Here is a 26,178-nt window from a genome sequence, read left to right on the forward strand (position 1 = left end):
TTGGTCACTGAATCCACGACTGTTTGGGCACGCTGCTGTGTGCAATTGGCTGCCATATTTTGCCCACAAATATACAGTCACTACACTTTACAGTATATTCTGTGAAGCGCCTTGAGACTATAGAAGACATGATAATGCGCTGTATCAAGACAAGGATTATTATTATTATAACATCGACCACAGCGCATTGCATGGCAGGAGGGCGTCTCAAAGTGCTTCACGGGGTTTGCTGGTAACCTGTAATGCCTGTGTTTTCTGGGTGAATGTGGTGACATCCCACAAACAGTCGTGACATGAGCGAGTGATTTTATTGGGTTTGAATGAGGTGAGGGAAAATAGGAAAAGGTGGAGACCATTCAGGCCCTCGAGCCTGTTAGATCACGGCTGATCTGTACCTCAATCCAAATACCTGCTTTCGCCGCAAACCACTTGACAGCCTGACCCAACAAACACCTATCCTGTTAGGGTGAGTGGGAGGGACTCTGAGAGGAGCAAAATAATAATAATAATCATCCTAACATTTGTAATAATATCATTTTATTTTTCTGAGGGATTATTATCCCCGAAAAAGTGATCCAGCAATCGACTAACAACCGGGTTCCTACTTACTGCTGATATAAACAGTGTGTGGTGTAAGGAAATTTGCCCAACATTTTGCCCTGACTTGGCCGGGAATCGAACCCAGGTCTCTCCCGTGTGAGGCCATATTCTAATCGCTGAACCACAGGACTCCAGGATTATTAATGTGCAGAATCCGGTCTCACATTGCAATTCCCCAACAGGTTCCAACTGATACCCAGAGATGGACTGATCCTCGGCCCCGGAACACTCCGCAACGTCAGGCAGAACATCAGTGAAACACCTGGTGCTGTGTATGATCAGTGTAACACCTGGTGCTGTGTATGATCAGTGTAACACCTGGTGCTGTGTATGATCAGTGTAACACCTGGTGCTGTGTATGATCAGTGTAATCGGCCTTTTCTGACACAAATTATTATTAAAAGATCAATTACAAATACTTGTGTTTACATGAGCTTCAACATTCCCAATCGCACACAACCAACAGTCCAGACCTGGACACCTGGTGACCTGGAGACCTGGACACCTGGAGACATGGACACCTGGAGACATGGACACCTGGAGACCTGGACACCTGGAGACATGGACACCTGGAGACATGGACACCTGGAGACATGGACACCTGGAGACATGGACACCTGGAGACATGGAGACCAGGAATGAGAGACGTGGGTTCGATTCTCTGTCGGCGAAACTTTGGGCGACTTTCCTGACTTTCCTGACTTTCCTGACTCTGCACAGGCGGAGTACCTCCAGAGGACCCGGAACTCGGGCAATCGGTCAATCACTTTTGCAGTAATAATACCTTCAAATTTTTTAAAAAGCAAATAATAATTTTATCTGTTCCCAATGTCAGGGACACTCCCCTCACACTGACACACTCCCCCTCACACTGACACACTCCCCCTCACACTGACACACTCCCCCTCACACTGACACACTCCCCCTCACACTGACACACTCCCCTCACACTGACACACTGCCCTTCACAGTAATAATCGCTGTTTATGGCCCAGAGACTCACTGTGTATTTGATATGTCGCAAAGAGCACTTCTCCCGAATACACTGTAAAGTGAATTGACTTTGTATTTGTGGGTGAAATGCGTCAGCGAATTGGGCACAACAGTGAATTAGTGACTGTCACACACACAGTGAGACTGACACAGACACTGACTGTCACACACACAGTGAGACTGACACAGACACTGACTGTCACACACACAGTGAGACTGACACAGACACTGACTGTCACACACACAGTGAGACTGACACAGACACTGACTGTCACACACACAGTGAGAATGACACAGACACTGACTGTCACACACACAGTGAGACTGACACAGACACTGACTGTCACACACACAGTGAGACTGACACAGACACTGACACACACACAGTGAGACTGACACAGACACTGACTGTCACACACACAGTGAGACTCACACAGACACTGACTGTCTCACACACACAATGAGACTCACACAGACACTGACTGTCACACACACAGTGAGACTGACACAGACACTGACTGTCACACACACAGTGAGACTGACACAGACACTGACTGTCACACACACAGTGAGACTGACACAGACACTGACTGTCACACACACAGTGAGACTGACACAGACACTGACTGTCACACACACAGTGAGACTGACACAGACACTGACTGTCACACACACAGTGAGACTGACACAGACACTGACTCACACACACAGTGAGACTGACACAGACACTGACTGTCACACACACAGTGAGACTGACACAGACACTGACTGTCACACACACAGTGAGACTCACACAGACACTGACTGTCTCACACACACAATGAGACTGACACAGACACTGACTGTCACACACACAGTGAGACTCACACAGACACTGACTGTCTCACACACACAGTGAGACTCACACAGACACTGACTGTCACACACACAGTGAGACTGACACTGACACTGACTGTCACACACACAGTGAGACTCACACAGACACTGACTGTCACACACACAGTGAGACTCACACAGACACTGACTGTCACACAGTGACATTCTGAACTTTGGATTATGTTTCATGTTTTTTGGTGTTTTTTTCAGCCATTTCTGCAATTTTTCCGGTGTATTTTCCCGTATCGGCTCCTCATCATTTTTCCCAACGTGTTTGGCGTCTAACTTCACATTTCTTGATATTTTTGTGTGTTATCATTTGGTTTGCATTGATTCACGCATTTTCACGTATTGTCTCCTTGTTATTTTTCGCTCTGAATCTCAGACTCTCAGTCTCTTTCTCTCTTTCTCAGACTCTCTCTCGCGCTCTCTCTCTCTCAGTCTTTCTCTCTCTTTCGGTCTTTCGCTCTCAGACAAACATACAGCTGACTGGAGAAAGTGACAGCTGATAACAATCTTGGACACTTTTTGATGGAAATGTTGGGCTATTTCCTTTCTCCACATACCTGTCTACCTAGCAGTAAGTAGGAACTCAGCCGTTAGTTGATTGACGGATCGCTTTTTGGGGGATAAAAATTCCTTCAAAATATATATAATTATTTGGTCATTAACCCACGACTGTTTGTGGGACATGGTTGCCGTGTTTCACCCACAAAATATACAGTCAATTCACTTAACAGTATATTTTGTGAAGTGCTTTCAGAATCTCAAAGACGTCTCGAAGACGTCTGAAGGCAGTATATCAAATACGAGGATTATTTGGTGAATAAAGTTCCCTGAATTTCAGTCGAGGATTTTAAGACAATGCTGAATACCAACATCAACGTGAGTGAGTGTCCCTCCGTCTCTTTCTCTCTCTATGTTCCTTTTCTCTCTATGTCCTTTTTTCTGACTATCATTCTGCAGTAGTCTCTTTCTTTCTGTCTCCTCTGTCCCTTTCTCTCCACCGTCTCTCTGGCTGTCAGTCTTTCTCACTTTCTATGTGTGTGTGTGGTCTCTCTCTGCTGTCTCTTTCTCTATGTCCATCTATCTTTATCTTTATCCTTTTTGTTTCTCCCTCTTTCTCTGTAACCGTGAAATGTCTCTCGGTGGGGGGTGGGGGTGGTGGTGGTGGGGAGGTGGGTTGGGGGGCAGGTTGGTTGGGGTGGGGGGGTAAAAGGGCTGTGTAAATGTGAGAATTTTAAATTGAATTCAATCTTTTTGACAGGCCCTGTTGATGGTGATGTGTCTATCAAATCTGACACAAGCTCGGATAACTTTGAATGAGAAATTGGTAGCTTTATGAAATCATCCCCAATGTTCTCTCACTTTATCCACTCTCTGTCTCTCACACAAGACACAGAGTCTAACCTCTTAATACACTCTTTACCAGTGTTTATACTCCGCTTCACCCTCTCCCTCCCCACCTTCAAGACCCACCTCAAGACCCTCCTCTTCGACCGTCCTTTCGATCTCCATGCTTCCCCCCCTGCCTTCCACCCTCCTCGACCCCAACCTCCAGCTCAGGTCCGTAACTCTGTCTGTCCAGCACCTTGGGATGTCCTCCCGACGTGAAACACACTTTACGCATGTAATTTTGTTGTTGTTGTTATACGGTGACTGAATTGTACCTGTTTTGAGAGAAACAGAGTGTGTCTATGTATTTGAGAGGGAGAAACACACTGTAAGTGCCTGTAAGCAAGCCTTGTGCACACACACAACTCACACTCTCTTGCGCTCTCTCACACTCCCTCACACACAAGCATATACAATCTCTGACATATACACGAACACAGTTTCTCAGTCAAGTATCTCTTTCTGTCTCTCTCACAGTCTCTCTTCTCTCACACACACACAAATACTCTGAATCTCTCTCTGTCTCTCAATCTCTTTGTCTCAACCTCCCTCTGTCACACACTCCATCCCTCTCACTGTGTCTTTTTCTGTCTCCCTCTCAATCTCTCCCTCTCTCACACACACACTCGCGCTCTCTGTCTGTCTCACTGTCTCTGTCTCTCTGACACTCTCTCTCTCACTTTGGGTCTCTCTCACACACAGCTCCCCTCACACAACGTTGCAGTGCTAAGGTTGACTTAGAGAATAAGAGAGAGACTGAGAGAGAGAGAATGAGAGTGACAGTGAGACTGAGAAAGACGAAGGGAGACAGAGAGAGAAAATCTCTGTGATTGATGGAGAGAGCGAGTGAAATGGAGGGAGAGACAAATCTGGGAAGAGAGACGGAGTGTGAGAATGCGACAATAGATAAATAAAAATACAGTTTGTTGTGAGTTAACAGTTTTATTCTGAATAGAAAATGTTACAGTATTTGTGTGTGTGTGCATGTGTCTCTCTCCTCCATTTCTCATTCTCTTTCTCTCTCTCTTCTGCGAGTCAGAAGGTAATTGTTTCGAGCCCCATCCCCCCACCACCACATACATCAGAACTCACAGCCTGCTCAGTCTAAGCTGAAGCTCCAGCACAGAGCTGGACAGAGAGAGAGACGAAAAGAGAGACCACGCCACATTGTCAGAGACGCTGAATCTCATTCACGTGCTCTGTTCAGGGCGGACGTTAAAGAAAAGGGAGTTTCTCTCTCTCGCGCTCTCTCACACACACACTCTCACTCTCTTATCTCACACTTTCTGTCGCTCAGCCTCCCTCTCCTGGTGTCCTGGCCGACAGATAAAACCGCTCACTTGCTCCACGGCTATTTACAGGGATGTCACGGTTAATGAGTTAAACACACAGTCACCACACTTTTACAAGCGTGGGAAGTCCTGGGAAGCACTTGAGACATCTCTCTGGGGGTGAAAGGTGCTGTGTAAATATAAGCCGTGAGACTGTCTCTGGGGGTGAGGAGTTATAATTCAACACAGGGTTGTGTTGGCAAAATGAGTATTTTTAAACGTGTTAAAAAGTTAAATATATATCTTCAAAATGTCTAAAATATTCCCAGGTTAAATGGATTGAATTTCTGGTGAACATATTTCTCTCTCTCTCGATCGAGTCAGGGGATGAATTGATGTGTGAGAGGGAAATGGATAGAGACTTGGGGAGTTAGGAGATGGATTAAGGTGCAAGATGGAGGCTTGAGAAGCGAAGGGACGTTCCGAACGAGAGACACGGACAGACCAGAACCTCTCAAACATTACTTATCCTAACATTTCTTGAGCGAGGCTCTTTTTCCTTCTCCTGATTCTCCTTGAGCATGTCAAGGATGGCATGAGAGGTCACTGCACGAACGGTGAGGTCAAAGTTGGCGAAATTAGCTACCAATTTTCCCCGGGGTGAAACGGAGAACAGGGGATGGAATTGGTGACCCCAAAGTATCTCTTGAGGCAGGTAGGATGTTCGAATTTGACAAGTTGAGCTTGTAGGCTCTACAGTTCCACATAAAACCACGACTAGCTCAAACTCTTGTTCCTCAGCTCCTAAAGCAACCTCTCGGAATGGGCTTTTTTCATCGATGAGATGGTAGAAGGTCATGGGGAGGAGGAGGAAGGGAGAATTTGTGTTGGACGAGTCAACCCCAAACTCAACATCCAACTGTCTGATGCTCAGCTCATTGGTGGAGACCGAAGTGCGTATAAGCTTAGCTCGGACCTCACAACCAATGAGAAGGCTCCGTCTGACGTTTGCCACACGGAACATGAGATAGACTTTGCCTTGATCTTCTCCTACCACAGCAAAGTGGCTGAATCTGACGGTTGAGGCACGTTTTTTAGGGCGAGAAAGCTTTGCGAGCAACGTTCCCGTGAGAAAGATCTCCAAAACACTTGTGAGAACCAACTGGGCGACAAGAAGGATGATCGCAAGCGGACATTCTTCAGAGATGTAGCGAAAACCGTAACCAATCGTGGTTTGGGACTCCAACGAGAACAGGAAGGAAGCAGTGAGACTTTGCATGTTGACCACACAGAGCGTGTGATTGGATGAGATTTGAGAATCCACTAAATCTCCATGGAGCCAAGCTACCAAAAACCAAATAGTTCCAAATGCAAACCAAGTTCCTACGAACGTAGCTGAGAAAATGGCTAATTTGTATCTCCAGGGGATGTCTATCAAGGTGGTCCACAGGTCTTTGAGATATAACCATGGCTTGTCCACCACATTCTCCATTTTGACATTGCTCTTCCCATCTTTTCTGATCACTCTGAGTCGTTCGTTCATGCCTCGAAGCAAGGGTTGATTGTCCGTCGGGTGAGGTTGCATTTTGGTTGGACGAGTGAGCGAGGGAGGGAGAGATATATCTGCCTCGGTGGGGAGGGTGTGGGAGAAAGAAAGTGAAACAGAGTGTGAGAGAGTGAGACATAGATAATGAGACAGAGAATGTGACAGAGAGTGTAAGAGAGAGTGAGACAGAGAGTGAGGCAGAGAGTGAAACAGAGTGTCAGAGAGACAGAGAGAGAGTGTGAGAGTGTAAGATAGAGAGTGTGTGTGGGACAGATTGACAAAGAGAGACTGAGTGAACGCATGTGAGAGAATCTTTTGTGGTGTACTTGTGTATACTTATATAAAGTCTGACTTATACATAACTTTGCGCAGGTCATATTTTATATGACTGATGCAAAGTTATTTACAAGTCAGGTTTTATGTCTCCCTGACTTAAGTCTCTCTGTGAGAGAGTGTGACAGAAAGAGAATATCAGAGGGAATGTGTGAGAGAGAGAGACTGTGAGATGGAGATACTGAAAGATATATAGAGAGAGACTGAGTGAGTGAGAGAGAGAAATGAGAGAGAGGGAGACTGAGAGAAAGAGACTGAAAGAGAGAGAGAAATGAGAGAGAGCCAACAAGAGACTGAACGAGCGAGACTGGGAGAGAGGGACACTGAGAGAAAGACTGGGAGAGAGAGACTGGGGGAGAGTATGTAAGAGTGAGACAGAGAGGTGTGTTGTACTTGTGTATTTAGCAAATCATATAAAGTAGCAAGTCATATAAAATCCAACTTACACAAAACTTTGCGTAATTCATATATTATATGACTTATAAGTAATATTTTACATCTCCTTCTCTGTGTGAGAATCTCATTTTATATGACTTATACAGAGTTATGTACAAATCAGGTTTTAAGTCTCCCTCTCTGTGAGAGAGACAGAGACTGAGAGCTTAGAGATGGAGAGACTGACAGATGTATAGTGAGAGAGACTGAGAAAGAGAGATGAGAGAGAAAGACCCAGAGAGGGAGAGACTGAACGAGAGACTGGGATAGAGTGTGTAAGAGAGAGGGAGAGTTGTGAGAGGTTCCTACATATTATATTACTTACAAGTTGTATTTTTCGTCACTCTCTCTTTGAGAGTGTGTGTGAGGGAGAGAATCTGGGAGAGTATGTATGTGAGAGAGATACTCAGCATGAGAGTGTGTGAGACAGTGAGACAGAGTGTGTAAGAGAGAGAGAGAGTGAGAGAGAGAGTGGGAGAGAGACAGAAAGAGAGACTGAGAGTGTGTGAGATTTGCATATATATGTGTAAGTCATATAAAATCTGACTTATACAGGTAAAACAAATTCTCGTCTATCCTCGAGTTCTTTTGCCAATTATTTTGAATTTATGCCCCTGGTTACCAACCCATTTGCCAGAGGAAACAGTTACTCCCTATCTACTCAATCAAAACCCCTCATAACAGCTCTATTAACCTTCCCTGTTCTAAGGAGGTTAATCCTAGCCGCTCTCATCTCTCCACATAGTGTAGTCCCTCATCCATGTACTATTCTGGTAAATCTCCTCTGCTCTGCATCCTTGATACAAGGCCCTGATATCCTCCCTAAAGTCTGGGTCAGAATTGGACACAATACTCCAGCTGAGGCTTAACCAGTGATTTATAAAGGTTCAACATAACTTCCTTGCTTTTGTGCTCTATCCCTCTATTTATATAGCCAAGGATCCCATATGCTTTGTCAACTTGTCCTGCCACCTTAAAGGATTTGTGTATGTGAACCTCCAGGTCTTCTCTGCTCTGCCCCTTTAAAACTGCACAATTTATCCTATATTGCCTCTCCTCATTCCTCCTCTGAAAATGCATCATTTCACACTTCTGTGCATTAAATTCAATCTGTCATGTGTCTGCCCATTTCACCAGCCTATATATGTGCTTCTGCAGTCTGCTACCGTCTCCTCACTGTTTACTATGCTTCCAAGTTTTGTTTCATCTGCAAACTTTAAAATGTTGTTCTCTATACCAAGTCCAAGTCATTCACATATACCATAAAGAGCAGTGGTTCTAATACCAATACCTAATACCAGTGAGCGACATCACTGCATAGTTCCCTCCAGCCAATTTCGGATCATTTTAATCCATGGGCTTCAACTTTGCTGACAAGTCTTATGTGGCACTTTATCAAATGCCTTTTGAAAGTCCATGTACACAACATCAACTGCACTATATTCATAAACCCTCTCCATTATCTCATCGAAGAACTTAATCAATCAATCACAAAACCTGTCTGAAAACCTGGCAGGGCAGCTGAGACCCATTCCGTGCACATTGTGTGCCAAGTGGGAACTCCAGGATGGTTCATATACTCTGGACACGGAAGTGCCTCCGGCTGCTTGAGCTTGAGCTCAGGGTCCCTGAGCTTGAGGAGAGGCTACAGTCACTACATAGGATACGGGAGGCTGAAGAACTTATGGATCAAACTTTTGAGGAGGAGGTCACCCCACAGCCACAGGGAGTTCAGAAGGTGGTCACCCCACAGCCACAGGGAGTTCAGGGGGTGGTCACCCCACAGCTACGGAGAGTTCAGAAGAAGGGTAAGTGGGTGACCATCTGATGTGGAGCAAATAAAGAATTGGCAGTACAGAAATCCCCTAAGAGTGTGGCACTCACAAACCGGTTCTTGGTACTTGGTGAGGACGCCACTGGCGAGAAGAGTCAAAAGGTAATGGATGTTCAGGGGGACAAGGGGAAAAACGCCAACGCTGTTGGTATCGGTGATACAACAGATAAAGGGATAGACAGGCGTTTCTGCCATAAAAGATAGGACTCGCGCATGGTATGCTGCCTCCCTGGGGCCAGGGTGCATGATGTCATGGAAAGGGGGGAAGGGGAAAATCCGGAAGTTGTGGTCCATGTCGGGATCCATGATGTAGGTGAAAAAAGGGCTGAGACCCTCCAGGGGAATATCAGAAGCTTGAGAAGAAACTAAAGAGCAGGACCTCAATGGTGGTGATCTCGGGATTATTCCCAATGCCTTCTGCAAGTGAATACCAAACCGGGAGGATCAAACACATGAATGTCTGGCTGGAGAAATGGTGCAGGAAGGAGGGCTTCAGGTTTCTAAACCACTGAGACCACTTCTGGGGCAGATGGGACCTTTACACAAGGGATGGGTTACACCTGAGCAGGGCTGGGACCAATGTCATTGTAACAAGGATAACAAATGATGTGGGGAAGCGTTTAAACTGATGTTGAGGGGGGATGGGGATCAGAATGTTGCATCAGGGAGGGGAAATGAGCCACATAGTGGACGAGGAGAAACGAATAGAAACGAAACAAGGAATAGTCCAGCAAAAAGTGGAAAAAGACGGAGGAGAAATGTAGAGCGGATTATGCCGGTATTGGATTGCATGTGTGTTAATGCACGGAGAGTGCCCAATAAGCTTGGTGATCTGCGGCTCAAGGTGCCACATGGGGCTATGATGTAGTGGCAATTATGGAGACTTGGCTCAAGCAAGGGCAGGAATGGGAGCTGAATATTCCTGGCTACAACCTATCCAGGAGGGATAGGGAAGGAAAAAAAGGAGGAGGGGTGGCAACTCATTAGGGTCACGGTCCTGGAAAAGGACGATGTGTTAGAGGGACCAAAAACTGAATCTATTTGGTTAGAGTTAAGGAGCAGAAAAGGAGCTGTTACTCTGTTAGGTATTTACTGTAGACCTCCAATAGTGGGAAGGAGATAGATGAGCAAATCTGCAGCAGATTTTGGAGAGATGCAAAACCAATAGAATAGTGATAATTAGAATAGTTCAATTACCCTCACATAGACTGGGAAACAAACAGTGTAAAGGGCAAGGAAGGGGAGGAATTCCTGAAATGTGTGCAGGAGAACTTTCTGGATCAGCATGTTTCCAGCCCAATGAGGAAGGAAGCATTGCTGGATTTAGTTCTGGGGAATGAAGTGGGGACAGAGCAAATACATTCCCACAAAGGAGAAACGTAGGACAGTCAAACCTCCCTGGATGACGAAGGAAATTGGGATTAAAATAAAACAGAAAAAGGAGGCTTATGACAAATGTCAGGTCCAAAACACACAGGATAATCAAATAGAATATAGGAAGTACAGAGGAGAAGTGAAAAGGGAAATAAGAGGGGAGAAGAGTCTTAAGATATCTACCAAAAGAAGCAGAGGGGAGGTTAGAAGAAATGTTTTCACTCAGCGAGTTGTTGGAATTTGGAATGATCCGCCCGAAAGGGCAGTGAAGTCCGATTCGATAACAGCTTTTAAGAGAGAACTGGACAGGTATCGGGGGAAGACGGGTTATGGGGAGAAAGCTGGTGATTGGGGTTAGTGAAAGTGACTTGCTCTGTCAAAGAGCCGGCACAGACTCGATGGGCCGAATGGCCTCCTTCTGTGCCGTAACATTCTATGAATCTATGAATCTATAAGAGATTGTACAACAAAAGATTAGCAGGAAACAAAAAAGGGAACTCTAAGGTATTTTATAAGCATATCAAGAGTAAAAGGTTAGTCAAAGATAGAGTGGGTCCAATTAGGGACCCAAGTGGACATCTTCTTGTTGAGATGGAGTGTATGGCTGATGTACTAAATAAGTGCTTTGCAACTGTCTTCACAAAAGAAGACAATGCAACCAATGCCACAATATCACAGGGGTGTGAACAGAAATTGGATATGGTAAAAATCAACAGTGAGGAAGTACTAAAAAGGCTGTCGGTGTTCAACATAGATAAGTCACCCGGTCCGGACGAGATGCATCCTAGGTTATTGAGAGAAGCAAGGGTGGAAATAGTGGAGGCTCTGGCCACAATCTTTCAATCATGTTCGGACACGAGTGGTGCCAGAGGGCTGCAAATGTTACTCCCCTGTACAAAAAGGGGCAGAATGATAAACCTGAGAACTACAGCCAATCAGCCTAACAGCAGTAGTAGGGAAACTTCTGGAGACTATAATTCGGGACAAAATAAATTCTCACTTAGAAAAATATGGTTTAATAAAGGACAGTCAACACGGATTTGTTAAAGGCAGATCGTGTCTGACAAACCTGATAAGAGTTTTTTGATGAAGTGACTGAGAGGGTGGATGAAGGTAGTGCAATAGATGTAGTTTATTTAGATTTTCAAAAGGCATTTGACAAAGTGCCACATAAGAGACTTATAAACAAAATAGAAGCCCACGGTATTAAAGGGACTGTGGCAACATGGATCCAGAACTGGTGAGGAGTCAGAAAGCAGAGAGTGGTAGTAAACGGTTGCTTTTCTGACTGGAGGGAGGGGTGTGTGGTGTCCCTCAGGGGTCGGTATTGGGACCACTGCTCTTTCTGATCTATATAATGATCTGGACCTGGATATAGGGAGCAGTTTCCAAATGTGCAGGTGATACTAAGCTAGGAAAAGCAGTTAATGGTGAGGAGGACAGCACCAGACTCCAAGAGGACTTAGACAGACTGGTAAAATGGGCAGAAACGTGGCAGATGAGGTGTAATGTGGAGAAATGTGAAATGCTGCATTTGGATAGGAAGAATGAGGAGAGGTCATATAAGCTGATGGGACAGTCCTAAAGGGGGCAAATGAACAGAGAGATCTGGGGGTCCACATCTCTGAAGGTGGCAGGACAGGAAGACAAAGCAGTTAAAAAGCATCCGGGATACTAGGTTTTATAAATAGGGGCATAGAGTACAAAAGTCAGGAGGTTATGTTGAATATTTATAAAATGCTGGTTAGGCCTCAGTTGGAGACTGCGTTCAGTTTTGGGCACCGCACTTTAGGAAAGATGTTGGGGCATTGGAGAGGGCGCAAAGGAGGTTTCCCAGGATGGTACCAGGAATGAAGGACCTTAGTGATGAGGAGAGGTTAGCGAAACTAGGATTATTCTCCCTGAAGCAGAGAAGATTAAGAGGGGATTTAATAGAGGTTTTCAAGATCATGAGAGGATTTGATAGGTTGAACCGGGAAAAACTGTTTCCACTCACATGTGGGTCAGTAACCCGAGGACACTGATTTAAGATAGTTGTTAAAAGAAACAGAGGTGAAGTTAGGAAAAAAATTTCACCCAACGAGTTGTTGGGATCTGGAATGCATCACCTGAAAGGGTGATGGAAGCCGATTCAATAACAACTTTTAAGAGAGAAATAGATGAGTATTTGGGGAGGACAGGATTGCAGGGAGAGAAAGCAGGCCAATGGGATTGAGTTGGAAACTCTTTTCAGAGCTGGCAAGACACGATGGGCTGAATGGCCTCTTTCTGTGCTGTATGATTCTCTGATAATTTAGTTAGACACGATTTGCCTTTAAGAAATCCATGTTGACTGTCATTAATTAACTTATATTTTTTCAAGTGAAAATTAATTTTATCCCGGATTATGGTCTCTAGGTGTTTCCCCAATACTGATGTTACGCTAACTGGTCTGTAGTTACCAGGTTTATCCATATCCCCTTTTTTGAACAGAGGTGGAACATTCAAACTAAACAGAAGTTTTCAAAATAATGAGGGGATTCGATAGGGTGAACAGGAGAAACTATTCCCAATGGCGGGTGGGTCGGTAACCCGAGGACACCGATTTAAAATAGTTGGTGAAAGAAACAGAGGGGAGGGGAGGAGAAATGTTTTCACACAGAGAGTTGTTGGGATCTGGAATCATTGCCTGAAAGGCCGGTGGGAACCGATTCAATAACAGCTTTTAAGAGAGAAATAGATAATTATTTGGTGCGGACAAGTTTGCAGGGGCTATGGGGAGAGAGCGGGGGAGTGGGGTTGATCAGGGCTTTGGGGAGAGCGCGGGGGAGTGGGGCTGATCAGGGCTATGGGGAGAGAGCGGGGGAGTGGGGTTGATCAGGGCTATGGGGAGAGAGCGGGGGAGTGGGGTTGATCAGGGCTTTGGGGAGAGCACGGGGGAGTGGGGTTGATCAGGGCTATGGGGAGCGAGCGGGGGAGTGGGGTTGATCAGGGCTATGGGGAGCGAGCGGGGGAGTGGGGTTGATTTGGAAGCTCTTTTCAAAGAGCCGACACAGACACAATAGGCTGAATGGCCTCTTTCTGTGCGGTATAATTCTATGATTCTACGATTTGCAACCCTCCAGTTCTCAGGCACTGCTCCCATATCCAAAGAGGATTGAAAGATTGTGGCCAGAGCCTCCGCTATTTCTACCCTAACCTCAGTAACCTAGGATAGATCCCTTCCAGACCGGGTGATCTTTCTACTTTGGGCACTGTTAACCCTTTAAGTATCGATCTATCGATTTTTATCCTGTCAATTTCTCTAAGTCCTCCTCCTTTACTGTGGTATTGGGGGCATCTTCTTTTGTGAAGACAAATGCAAAGTTCTCATTCAGAACCATGCCCTCTGCCTCTACAAATTTCCTTTTTGGTCCCTAATTGGCCCTACCCTTCCTTAGACAGTCTTTTTACTGTTAATATGTTGATAAAAGATCTTATATTGATTGCTAATCTTTTCTCATAAGCTCTGTTTGTCCCTCTTATTCCCTTTTTCAGATCTCCTCTGCACTTTCTGTATTCTGATTGATTAATTCTCTAATGTATTTTGAAACTGACATTTATCAGAAGCTCCTTTTTCTGTTTCATTTTAATCCCAATTTCCTTAGTCATCAGGGACCTCTAGTTTTGGATGCCCTACTTTTCCTCCTAATGGGAATGTGTTTAGTCTGTACCCAAACTATCTCCTTCCTGAAGGCCTCCTATTGCCCGTTTATTGTTTTACAGGTCAATCTTTATTTCCAATCCACCTTGGCCAGATTCCTTTTCAACTGAAATTGGCCTCTTCCAGTTGGGTTTATTGTTCACCTTTGATGGTTCCTTGTCCCTTTCCATAAGTTCTCTAAACCTAATGATATTGTGATCACTGTTGTCCAGATGCTCTCCTCCTGAAACCTGCTCCACTTGCCCACTTCATTCAGAAAGAGAGGAAGGGGAGAAAGAGAGGAAGGGGAGAAAGAGAGGAAGGGGAGAAAGAGAGGAAGTGGAGAGGGGGAGAAAGAGGGCGAGGGGGACACCCTCTCTTTCGCAACACCCTCTCTCCATCTCTCTCTATCCCATCTCCGTCATGCACACTCTCCCACTTACTCTCTCTCCTATTCTCACACACACTCTCTCTCAATTACTCCTCACTTCCCTTCTCACAACCTATCACATTCTCTCCAACACCACCCCCCTCTCAATCACTCTCTTCCCCCTTTCCTTTCTCTCTTTCACACTCTCTCCCTCTCTCAATTTCTCTCTCCCTCCCCCTCTGCCACACAATCTCTATCCCCTCTCAAACTCTTTCAATCACCCTCCAGCAATCTCCCCTCCTCTCGCTGTTTCTTTCTCCCCCTCTCCTTCACATTCATTCCCTCCCCCATCACACACTCTCTCTCAGTCTCCCCGCTCTTTCTATCTCTCCTTGCTCTCTCCCTTACTCAATCACTCTCTCTCACCTCACTCATATAGTCTGTCTCTCTCTTCCCCTTTTTTACCTCTGTCATACACATACTCTCTTCCCCTCACTGATTTCTGCCTCTCTCTCACTCCATCCCTCCCCTCTCCCACACTCTCTCTCCCCTCCCCCCCCTCTCTCTCTCCTTCCTCTCCCCTCTCTCCCCCCCACCTCTCTCTCTCCTTCCTCTCTCCCCTCCCCCCTCTCTCTCTCCTTCCTCCCCCTTCTCTCCCCCCCCTCTCTCTCTCTCTCCTTCCTCCCCCCTCTCTCCCTCCTCTCTCCCACCTCTCCCCCTCTCTCTCCCCCGGCAGTAATGGGTGGCATTATTTCCACTCTCCATGCTCCATCATTCCAACCACGGGCTCCGGCCACTGTCCTGGAAGGACGTTCATCAGGGAAGGAGGGAGCGCAGGTTGGAATGTTGGAAATTGTTGGATTCCCTTTAAGAAAATATGGAACAGTTAATCAGGACAAATGAAAGGGAATCAGGAGGTAGAAAAGCAGGGAGAACTGACTAGAGATTTTTTTGTTGTATTGTTTGATTTGTAACTTATGAGCTGAGAATATAAGATTTTTCTACACATTGATCACTGAGAACATGATCAGGGGCCGGATAAGATCACCTGCCAGGCCAGGTCTATGTTATACACCGAACAGCATAGCAGCTCCTTAACACTAACTGGGGCTGCGGCTGTGGGGGAGACAGTGACTGACATGAGGAGGTTCCAGGTGAGGGGGTTCCAGGTGAGGGGGTTCCAGGTGAGGAAATGTCCCACCTGGTCACGAACAGCCCAAACCGCCTGCATGATGTCACTTCCACGCACCGTTTTTCAAACCCTCCACATGTTTAGGATCTCCTCCGTCATTCAGTCTCAGGTCAGGTGTCGTTCTCTTTCATTCATCTCTTTCCCCTCCTGTCCAATCTCATTCCCTCTCAAATCCTCTCTGAGTTATTTACCAGGTTGGGCAACTGGTAACTAACACTATGAGTCTCTTCCTCCTCCCCCCCCCCACTACACTGACTGCACTAATCTCCTGCGGCCGCCATGCCTGTGTACTGATGAGACCGAGCTCATCCAGCATCCAGCCCAGCAAATGATTTTATCCTGCCCCAACCATTCGCTCTGCTCCCAGTCTCTGTGCACGTTTTGCTGCCGCCCCTGACCCGAGCCGTCCCCTCCCAAAATGCCCCCACTCCTACTTCTCATCCTTTGTTACTCCCATTCAGTCATTCTCTCCTACCGCCCCCCCCCCCCCCCACGCCCCCCGTCTTCTCTCCATTCTGGACCCTCCCACAGCCTCCCACCGCTCCAGCCACAGCACTCAGCATATCCCCCACCTACTCCGCAAGGCCCACCTCCCCCACCTCCACTAGGTAAACCCCCCCCATCTCTCAATCCACATTCTTCCCAACTCTCCGCCCTCACACTCGATAGTTGTGCCCTAGCCCCACAATCTACAACCCCCCCAAACCCTCCCTCCCCTCGCCCCACTCGCATCGGCCTCCAAAATGTCTGCTCCCTCTGTAATAAAGCTCTTACAATCCGCAACCTCATCCTGGAGAAGCAAATAGATATTCTTGGGCTTACAGAAACCTGGCTCTCCCCCCAGTGACCCCATCCCCCTCGTCGAAGCCATCCCGCCTATTTACACTTCTCACCCCACCCCCCCCCCCCCACCCGACCAACCAATGCTGCGGTGTGGTGGCCCTCATCTCCCAACCTCCCTTGGTCTATTCCCCTATTCCTCTGGTTGTCTCCCCTCTTTTGAGCACTTCAACCTCTACCTTCCCTCCTCTCTCTCCTTCAAAATTCTCCTGGTTTACCAGGCCCCCCAAACCTACTGGCTCCTTCCTCACCGATATATCCACTCTCCTCTCACTCCTCTCCCTCTGCACAAATCGGCTGCTCATAATAGCCGATTTCAACCTCCATCTCAATTGCCCCTGCTCCAACTCCTCTAACTTTGCGGCCCTCCTCTCGAATCCAAACCTCACCCTCCACATAAACTTCCCGACCCACAACTGTGGTCACTCCCTCGACTGAGTCATAATGCATGGCCTAGACATCACTGATCTGTCTATCACAGACAAGGCTATCTCAGACCACTTCCTCAACTCCCTCTCCTCTCACATCACCTCCCCTCCTCCAAATCCTCCACTATCTTTTTCCGCCCATCGATAAAGCACTCCCCCCCCACCCCGAGTCCCTCACAAATGCCCTCTGATCCTCTGACCTTCTCTCCCTCTGGCCTTCGACCTGCGGTGATCCAGATGCAACCATCAAGCTGCTAAATGATCATCTCTCCTCAATTTTGAATTCCCTCATCCTCCTAAAAAACAGGGGCCTAGCCACTCCCTGTGGTACAACAGTCACCTCCACTCCCTCAAATCCCAAACCTGGTTGCTCGAGTGCAGATGGCACAAAACCGACCTCACAGTTCACTGCCAGCTGTGGTTCGAGCATCTTCACAACTGCCACCTCACAGTGGAATATTGTTAGAATATCATATACGTAATAAAATGCTTTAAGGCAGAGCCGCATAAAATTGTACATGTTGTTAATCTTGTTTATATGAATCAAAATGGTGGATAACATCATTTTCTACTCAAACCATCACTCAACACCTGTTAATAACATAAGTTGTTTTTGTCTGGTGAAGAAGAAATGGTCAACATGAAATGTTGAAGTAAGACAACTATTGGCCTTGGGAGGATACAAGCTTGTCGTCAAAATGCTCGGTTCTTGGGATAAACAGAAGTAACAGTGCGCTTGACTCTTTGCCCCAGTAGTGAAAGGCCAATGTGCCTGATAACTGATTGGATGAACAAAAAGGTATAAAGTTGAAAGGTTGTTGACATAAAGCAACAGAGTCAGCAGGGAACCAGGCCCACAGCACACTGACTGCTCCAGAGCCGGGGAGGGTATGTTTTATGTATTCTTGCTGTTTATTTGAATAAACTGAGTTAGTCACAAAACTTTATTGTCTTCTCTTTTGACTCGAACACTGGGAATTGAGATCCCAACAATATCCACACTCTCACAGGACATTCTCGGCCAAAAATAATAAGGCCACAATCCTGTTCCCCACAATGCACCACCTCCTCCACACCCTCTCTCAAGTACCTTCGATCATCACATCAGAGGCCAAGTGTGAAGAGGCCCTGGACTTCTTGATCTCCAAGACCAACAACATCTGCCAGGCTGTCTCCTCCTCTTCCCCCATCCAACACCCCCCCCCAACGCCCCCCCACTCTCCTCCTACCACAGCGCATACCCTACATTCATTTTCCCCCATCTCTCCTACCTCCCTTTCCCCCATCATCACCGAGATGAAGCCCACCACCTACAGAAGAACATAAATGATGCTTAACAAAAAAATAACAAGGTCCATCTAGTTCGACTGCCCCTTCCTGCCGGTCACATGCACTTATGTCCCAAACTACCTATGTACTATTTCCCATAATGTTATTTCCTAAAAGAAAACTATCTATAAGAACACCTGCTTCCTCGACCCCCACCCTACCCAGCTCTAGCACCCAACTCCCCCTCCTCTGCCCACTGCTGGCTGACACAATCAACCAGTCCTTCTCCTCAGGCTCTGTCCCATTCCTCCTCAAAACTGCTGTTATCAGTCCTCTCCTTAAAAATACCTATAATAATCCTTGCATTTGATATAGCGCTTTTCACGTCGGGAGGACGTCCCAAAGCGCTTCACAGAACACACTGTAAAGTGAATTGACTGTATATTTGTGGGCGAACGCGGCAGCCAATTGCGCACAGCAATGTCCCACAAACAGTCGTAGATTGAAAATGACCAATTTATTATTGTTTTGGGTTTTGGAGGGATTATTATTAGGCTCTGTGTGGAGTAAGGAAACTTGCCCAAGGTTTGGCCCTCTGCCTGGAATTGAACTCAGGTCTCTCGCTTGCAAAGCGAGTGCTCTAACCACTGAGCTGCAGGGCTCCACTTACCTTCCCTCAATCCCTCAAACTTCACAACCTTCAGATCTATCTCAAAACTGCCCTTCCTGGCCAAAGTTTTGAACCCGTGATTGAAAATTAACTTTGTTCGCACCTCTCCCTCCACTCCCGAATCAAACCCTTCAAGTCTAGTTTTCGTCCAGCCCACTGACTCTGGCCTCTTGTTTGTCCCTCGTCCCCTTCACTCCACCATTGGTGGCTAAGCTTTCAGCCACTACGCCCTGAAGCTCTGGAAATCGCTCCCTCAATCTTTTCACATTGACCCCCTGCCTCCCCACTTTCAAATCCCGCCTAAAAACCTTTTTGATTGTGCTTACACTCACCTCCCCCCTCTCTCTCCCTGGCTTGGGGTCAGACTCCATCATTGTCAAGCGCTCTGTGATGCTACCCCACGTGAAGGGCACTATATAAATGCAAGTTGTTGAAACCAAATAGATTATATCTTTGATCTTTCTAGCTCAGGGTGGTAAACCTCTTGGTTGCTGCAGGCTGGAAGGACATGGAGGAGTTTCTCACTGGGGAAAGAGGGAGTGTTCTGTGAGGAAACTGCATGGCATGTCACTTGGTGTCTTCAGTTCCCAGCAGCGGCTGAGGGAGACTCTGATTGTCTGTACTGATAGTGAACCAGGAATCGCTGCCCTCTCTCTGCAGTAACAGATGGCATTATTTCCATCCGCACTGCATCCCCCCCAACTGTCGGCAGTTCCTGACGCTGCCCTCGGAGAATTTTCGCCATGGAGGGAGGGTTCAGAACTTTAAATGTTGGAAATGATCTTGAGACGGATAAAATTACCAGTTGGGCCAGATGCGGCCCACGGGCTACCTGTTCGACCATAAGTTCCATTCATCATCCCTTTCCAAGGCTGTAACAGTAACTTTGATCAATACTGCCACCCCCACAGCCCCCCTACACCTCCCTCATTCCCCCATTCTCCTCTTTTTCCTTCCCTACCCCTCCTGCATACCTTGTAGCCAGGAATATTCAGCTCTCATTCCTGCCCTTGTTTAAGCCAGGTCTCTGTTATTGCCATTGCACCATAACCCCATGTGGTAACTTGTGCCTGCAGCTCATCAACCTTATTTATCACACTCTGAGCATTTACACACATTCACTCCAAAACCAATTTAGTCTGATTTGCATTTCTCTCCTATCTGTTTCAGCGCCTTGGGACGTCCTCCCGACATGAAAGGCGCTTTACAAATGTAATCTTGTTGTTGTTGTCTGATCCTTCTATTTCTGGACTTTATTCCAAAGTAATTGATCTCTCCCAGTTCTCTATGTTCCTTGTTTCTCCTCTCGGATGTTATATCCTGGTTCCTCCCCTCCTGCCAAATTAGTTTAAACCCTCCCCTACAGCACGAGTCAACCTCCCTGTGACAACATTGGTCCCAGCCTGGTTCAGACTGGTTCAGATCGTACCTCTCACACCGCCTCCACTTCATCTCCCCAAACGGTTTCTCCTCCAGCCCCCGCACCGTCTTGTGCAATGTTCCTCAGGGTTCTGTCCTTGGTCCCCTCCCCTTCAACATCTTTATGCTCCCTCTGGGTGTCATCATCCACAGACATTGGGTCACCTGCCACATGTATGCGGATGACACCCAACTCTACCTCTTTGCCTCCACCCTCGACTCCAGGACCACTGCTGTCCTGACAGTATGTCTGTCAGACGTCAAGTCCTGGATGAGAGCTTCAGTTGAAGATCAACAAGACCGAGGCTCCTGATTGGCTCCCGTCAGCGCCTCTTCACCTCAGGTGCTGACAGCATCACCATCCATGGGGCTCACTCCCCCTCACCGACCCAGTCCCGAATCTTGGCGTCTTGTTTGACCCGCAACTGTCCCACCAGGCTCCCCGACGCCATCACCCCCATCCTCACCCCCACCAGGCTCCGTGACCCTATCACCCCCATCCTCGCCCGACTCCACTGGCTTCCCATCACTCAGAGGATACAGTTCAAGATCCTCAGTGGGCTCCGGGCTGCTTCATGTCCCTCGCCTTGCTTGCCCCACTATTGGCGGGCAGGCCTTCTGCCACTCTGCCCCCACTTTCTGGAACTCCATCCCGCAGTCCCTCCATCTCGCCCTCTCCCTCGCCACCTTCAAGACCTATCTCAAGACCCTCCTCTTTGACCGTGCTTTTGATCACCCTGCTTCTCCCCCTACCCTCCACCCTCCCCAATCCCGACCCCCAGCTCAGGTCCATAACTCTGAATGTCCAGCGCCTTGGGACGTCCTCCCCACGTGAAAGATGCTTTACGCATGTTATTCTGTGTTGTTGTTGTTGTTGTTGTTCAGGTGCAGTCCGTCCACTTTCTACAGGTCCCACCTGCCCCAGAACTGGTCCCAAAGCTCCAGGAACCTGAAGTACTCCCTCCTGCACCATTTATTAACCTGGTTTATCTTGCTGTTCCTACACATGTGACACTGGGAGTAATCCAGAGGTTAACCCCTTTGAGTTCCTGCCCTTTCATCTCCTCACAAGCTGCTGTAACTCTGCCTGTAGGATATAGGATTATTATTATTATTATTAACCCTTTTCTTTCCCACGTCATTGGTTCCAACATAAACCACGACTTCTGGCTATTCCCCTCCCCCCGCAGAATGCACCCGTTCTGTGACATCCTCCACCCTGGCACCAGGGAGGCAACACACCATGTGAGACTCAGGTCTGTGGTGGCAGGAATACCTGTCTATCCCTAAATTTACATATTCTCGATGACAATAGCTTTGCTACATTTCCCTGTGCAGTCGTCTGCTGCACTGCGCTGGGGATTTGCTTTAGAATCCCCTCCTCTGGGGTGTCGCCTCCGGTATTCAGCGGTTTGTGAGTGCCACACTCCCGGGGGATTTCTGCGCCGCCTGTTTCTGCTTCCTCCCCGGGAGGTCTCCCAATCACTCTCCTCCTGAACTCTCTGTGGCTGTGGGGTGACCACCTCATGAAATGAGCTTCAGCTTCCTGTACGCACTGCAGAAACCCTGAGCTGGAGCAGCCGGGGACAATTTCTGTTCCTGTGTTTGTACAGTACAAGTGAAACGTCTGGAGCTCCCATATGGCGCAGAATTCCCTCCCTCATTCCTCCACTGCCTCACTCCCACCCTCTCCCCCTCACTGCCTCATTCCCTCCACTGCCTCTCTCCCTCTCACTCTTCCTCCCTCCCTCTTTCACTGCATCACTGTCTCACTCCCACACTCCTCCCCCACTGTATCACTGCCTCCCTCGCTCCCTCACTGCCTCACAACCTTCCTCATCCACTCGCTCACCCCATCACTCCCTCCATCACTGCCTCACTCCCTCGCTCACTCCCTGCCTCCCTCCCTCACTGCTTCACTCCCTCACTCCAACCCTCCCTTTCCTCCTTCACAGCCTCTCTCCCTCATTGCCTCCCTCCCTCCTTCACTGCTTCACTCCCACTGTCCCTCACCCCCTCCCTCACTCACTGCCTCATCCCCTCATTGCCTCACTGCCTCCCTCACTTCCTGCCTCACCCCGTCACTTCCTTCCTCCATCACTGCCTGTGTCCCTCACTCAATCACTCCCATCCTCCTTCCCTCACTGCTCCCCTCTCTCACTGCTCCCCTCCCTCACCATCCCTCACTCCCAGCATTCCTCACTGCCTCACTCTTCCTCCCTCATTGCCTCCCTTCTACCCTCACTCACTGCCTCACTCCCTCACTCCCTCCCTCCCTCCCTCCCTCCCTGCCTCCTTCCCTCCCTCACCGCCTCACTCCCAGAAGTTGAAGTACACATTATTTAATTCATTTTATTGAATTATTTGTTTATTTGGGCCTCTTATTAATTCCGAGTTCGATTATTTCCTATATTTAGTTTCTCCTTACACACAAACACACCTATAGAGAGAGACAGAGAAAGAGAGAGTGCAAGAGATAGAGATTGTGGGAGAGAAAAAGAGAGCGTGTGTGTACTTGTGTCTGTCTCTCTACCATTGCATGTCTCTCTCTCATTCCCTCCCTCCGTACTCTCTCTCACTTTCTCTGTCTATATTTGTGTGTGTATCTCTCAGATCTTTCTCTCCGTGATTGCATCTCTTTCTTTCTCTCTCCGTCTCTCTCTCTCTGTATCACTCTGTGTGTTGCATAGAGACATAGAAACAGGAATAAGCCATTCAGCCCCTCAAGCCTGTTTTGACATTCTATAAGATCACGGCTGATCTGCACCTCAAGTCCAATTACCCGCCTTTGCCCCATATCCCTTAATATCTATCTACCTCTGTCTTGACAATGTGAATGGATCCAGCCTTTTGGGGGAGAGAGTTCCAAATTTCCACTACCCCTTTGGGTGAAAAACAGCCCCTGATTTCACTCCTAAATGGCCTGGCTCTAATATTAAGATGGACCCCTTGTTCTGGATTCCCCACCAGAAGAAATAGTTTCTCTGTGTCTGTGTCTCTGCCTATCTCTCTCTTTAGGTGTGTGTGTCTCTCTCTGTCTGTGTGTGTGTGTCTCTTTCTCTGTCATTGCGCCTATTTCTTTCTCTCTCTCATTGCCTTCCTCCGCCTCTCTTTCTTTTTCTCACTCTGTGTGTGTGTGCCTCTCTCTCTGTGTGTCTCCATCTGTCTATGTGTGTGTGTCTCTCTATGACTGTACCTCTCTCCCTTTCTCTCTTTTGTTCCCTCTCTGTCTCTCAGTCTCTCTTTCTCGTGGTTGTGTGTCTGAGTGTGTGTGTGTCTCTCTGTGTATCTCTGTCTGTCTCTCTCTATCACTGCGCCTTTCTCTCTCTCTCTCTCTCTCTCTCCATTTCTGTCCAGATAAAGTTGCAGCACAAAAGAGATCAGTTTTAGAATTCTGTCAACGAAGTCAAGACACAGAGACTTTCATTCAGACAAAACTTTCTCACAAACGCTCTCTGTTTCTTCTCTCTCTTGCTCTCGATCCACTGATACAGGTTTTAACGCTTAAACAATTGCCCTCTGTCCCCCAACCCCCACGATCCGCAAAGCGCTCTGAGATTTGTGTGAGAGAGACTGAGAGAAAGTGAGAGAGTGAAAGACTGAGAGAGACACTGAGAGAGGGAGAGATTGAGAGAGAGACTGAGAGAGACAGAGAGTGAAACAGAGAGAGAGAGTGAGAGAGAAACTTAGAGAAAGACTAAGAGACAGAGAGACTGAGAGAAAGAAACTGAGAGAGTTTGAGAGGGAGGGAGTGTGTAGGAGTGCAATTGAGAGAAAGTGTGAGAGAGGGAATGTGTAATCAAGTGAGAAAGAGACTGCAAGAGAGAGAATAGGAGTGTGTGAGAGAGAGGGAGTATTGGAGAGCGGGAGTGTGTAAGTGGTGAGAGAAAGAGACTAAGAGTGCAAGAGAGAGAAGAGAAGATGTATAAACGAGAGTGTAACCAAGAGAGGGAGTGAGTGGCGAGAGTATTAGGGATAGAGGGAGCGTGTGTGTGTGAGAGTGTTAGAGATAGAGGGGGTGCATGTGAGGGAGAGAGAGAGAGAGTGCATGAGCGAGCAAGAGCTAGAGGGAGGGTGTGAGCGAGAAAGGGAGTGTAAGAGATAGAGTGTTTAAGCGAGCAAAAGAGAGAAAGAAGGAGTGTGTGCGAAAGAGAGCGCGGAGTCAGTGTGAGAGAGTGTGTAAGAGAGAATGTGAGAGAGAGAGGCTCTGTCACAACAGTGACAGAGAGAGTGACAAAGTATGAGAGTGTGTAAGCGAGCGAGAAAAGAGAGAGATTCTCTCTCTGTCTCCCTCACGCACAACTGACTTACCCACTGTCACGGTGTCTGTGTCGTTGTGAGTGTATGACAGTGCGATAGAAAGCGAGAGAGAGAGAGAGAGAGGCGTATTGAAAAACCAGTCAGATCAAAGCTATAGAGATTGCCAGCTCTCTCTCTCTTTTTCTCTCATTCTCTTTCACACACTCTCTCTCACAAATCCTGTTAACCCTGCAGCCAAAGCCCTCACAGGTGGGGAGGTCCGAGCTGACAAGCAGCAGGAAAGCTTGCCCCAGCAATATCAATGTGCAGTTTTAGGTGGTTAGACTGCAGCAGTTACCCCAACACAGACTCTGGGTCCCCCAAGCCTTGGCTCTTGCCAACCTGGGCCAAAGACTATCCAAAATTAGCTAAGCAGGATACATTCCTCCAAGGCAGAGAGAGAGCATTCCATTCCAACAATTTATCTCTGGGATTTCTGTGATTAGGTGAGATGAATGGAATTCTCAGGTGGATTTGGATACTCTGAAGTATGGTGATGCGTTTCCCTGTGTGTGAGACACCCGGCTGGGCAAATAAAACTCTCACTGACACTCTATCTCGGTCTGACACTCTCTTTCTCTCTGTCTCTCTCACAGTCTCTCTCTCAGTCTCATATAATCATAGAATTATACAGCATAGAAGGAGGTCTTTCAGGCAATGGATTCCAGATCCAAACAACTCGCTGTGTAAAACAAATTCTCCTAGCAAGCACAAGATTTCCTCTTTGGTCTCTAATTCACCCCACCCTACGTTTGACTAACTTTTTATTCTTTATATGCTTATAAATACCATATGGAGGCAGAGGGAGTGGCTGATGTACTGAATGAGGAGTTTGCATCTGTCTTCACAAAAGAAGAGGATGCAGCCAATGCCACAGTATTGGAAGAGAGGGGAGAGAAATTGGATAAGATAAGAATAAACTGAAAGGAGATACTAAAAAGGCTGATGGTGCTCAAGGTAGATAACACCTGAAGATCTTCCTCTTCTACTGTGTCCTTTGTCACCTCTCCTCTCCCTGGCTCAGTGTCAGGCTTCATCACTGTTAATCGCTCTGCACCTTGGTCCAGACGGGAAGCATCCTAGGTTACTGAGGGTGAAATAACAGAGGCTCTAGCCACAATCTTTCAATCTTTCAATCCTCCTTGGACACTGGAGTGCTGCCAGAGGGCTGGAGGGTGGCAAATGTTATTCCCCTGTACAAAAAGGGGTAGAAGGATAAACAACAACAACAACAACAACTTGGATTTATATAGCGCCCTCCATGCCGGACGGCGTCTCAGAGCGCTTTACAGTTTAGGATCCCGGGACCGAACCAGGGGGAGGGGGAGGTGGGAAGGTGACCAAAGGCGCGGTCGAAAAGAAAGGTCATTTCG

General features: G+C 47.4%; 2 protein-coding genes across 2 annotated transcripts in view; one reads left to right on the forward strand and one right to left on the reverse strand.

Annotated features, from left to right (window-relative positions):
* ccdc102a (coiled-coil domain containing 102A) overlaps positions 1-7,646 on the forward strand; it is a 75,853-nt gene extending 68,207 nt beyond the window's left edge. Inside the window, exon 6 of the mRNA XM_042340436.1 lies at positions 7,623-7,646. Within this exon, the coding sequence (XP_042196370.1) occupies positions 7,623-7,646 (24 nt within the window). The remainder of the gene's footprint in view (positions 1-7,622) is intronic.
* Positions 4,791-24,902, reverse strand: LOC103191291 (ATP-sensitive inward rectifier potassium channel 10). Its single transcript, XM_007912279.2, has 2 exons — positions 24,818-24,902; positions 4,791-6,758 (listed from the first exon to the last, which is right to left on the reverse strand). Exon 2 carries the CDS (start codon positions 6,718-6,720, stop codon positions 5,650-5,652), a length of 1,071 nt encoding a protein of 356 aa, XP_007910470.1. The 5' UTR covers positions 6,721-6,758; positions 24,818-24,902; the 3' UTR covers positions 4,791-5,649.
* Between the last annotated feature and the right edge of the window lie 1,276 nt (positions 24,903-26,178).

This window comes from Callorhinchus milii, unplaced genomic scaffold, assembly GCF_018977255.1.
Source record: "Callorhinchus milii isolate IMCB2004 unplaced genomic scaffold, IMCB_Cmil_1.0 Scaffold14, whole genome shotgun sequence".
NCBI classification, from domain to species: domain Eukaryota; kingdom Metazoa; phylum Chordata; class Chondrichthyes; order Chimaeriformes; family Callorhinchidae; genus Callorhinchus; species Callorhinchus milii.

What these genes read in the sequence shown, in the direction of transcription:
- LOC103191291 (XM_007912279.2), bottom strand. Translation starts at nt 6,720, where the DNA reads ATGCAACCTCACCCGACGGACAATCAACCCTTGCTTCGAGGCATGAAC.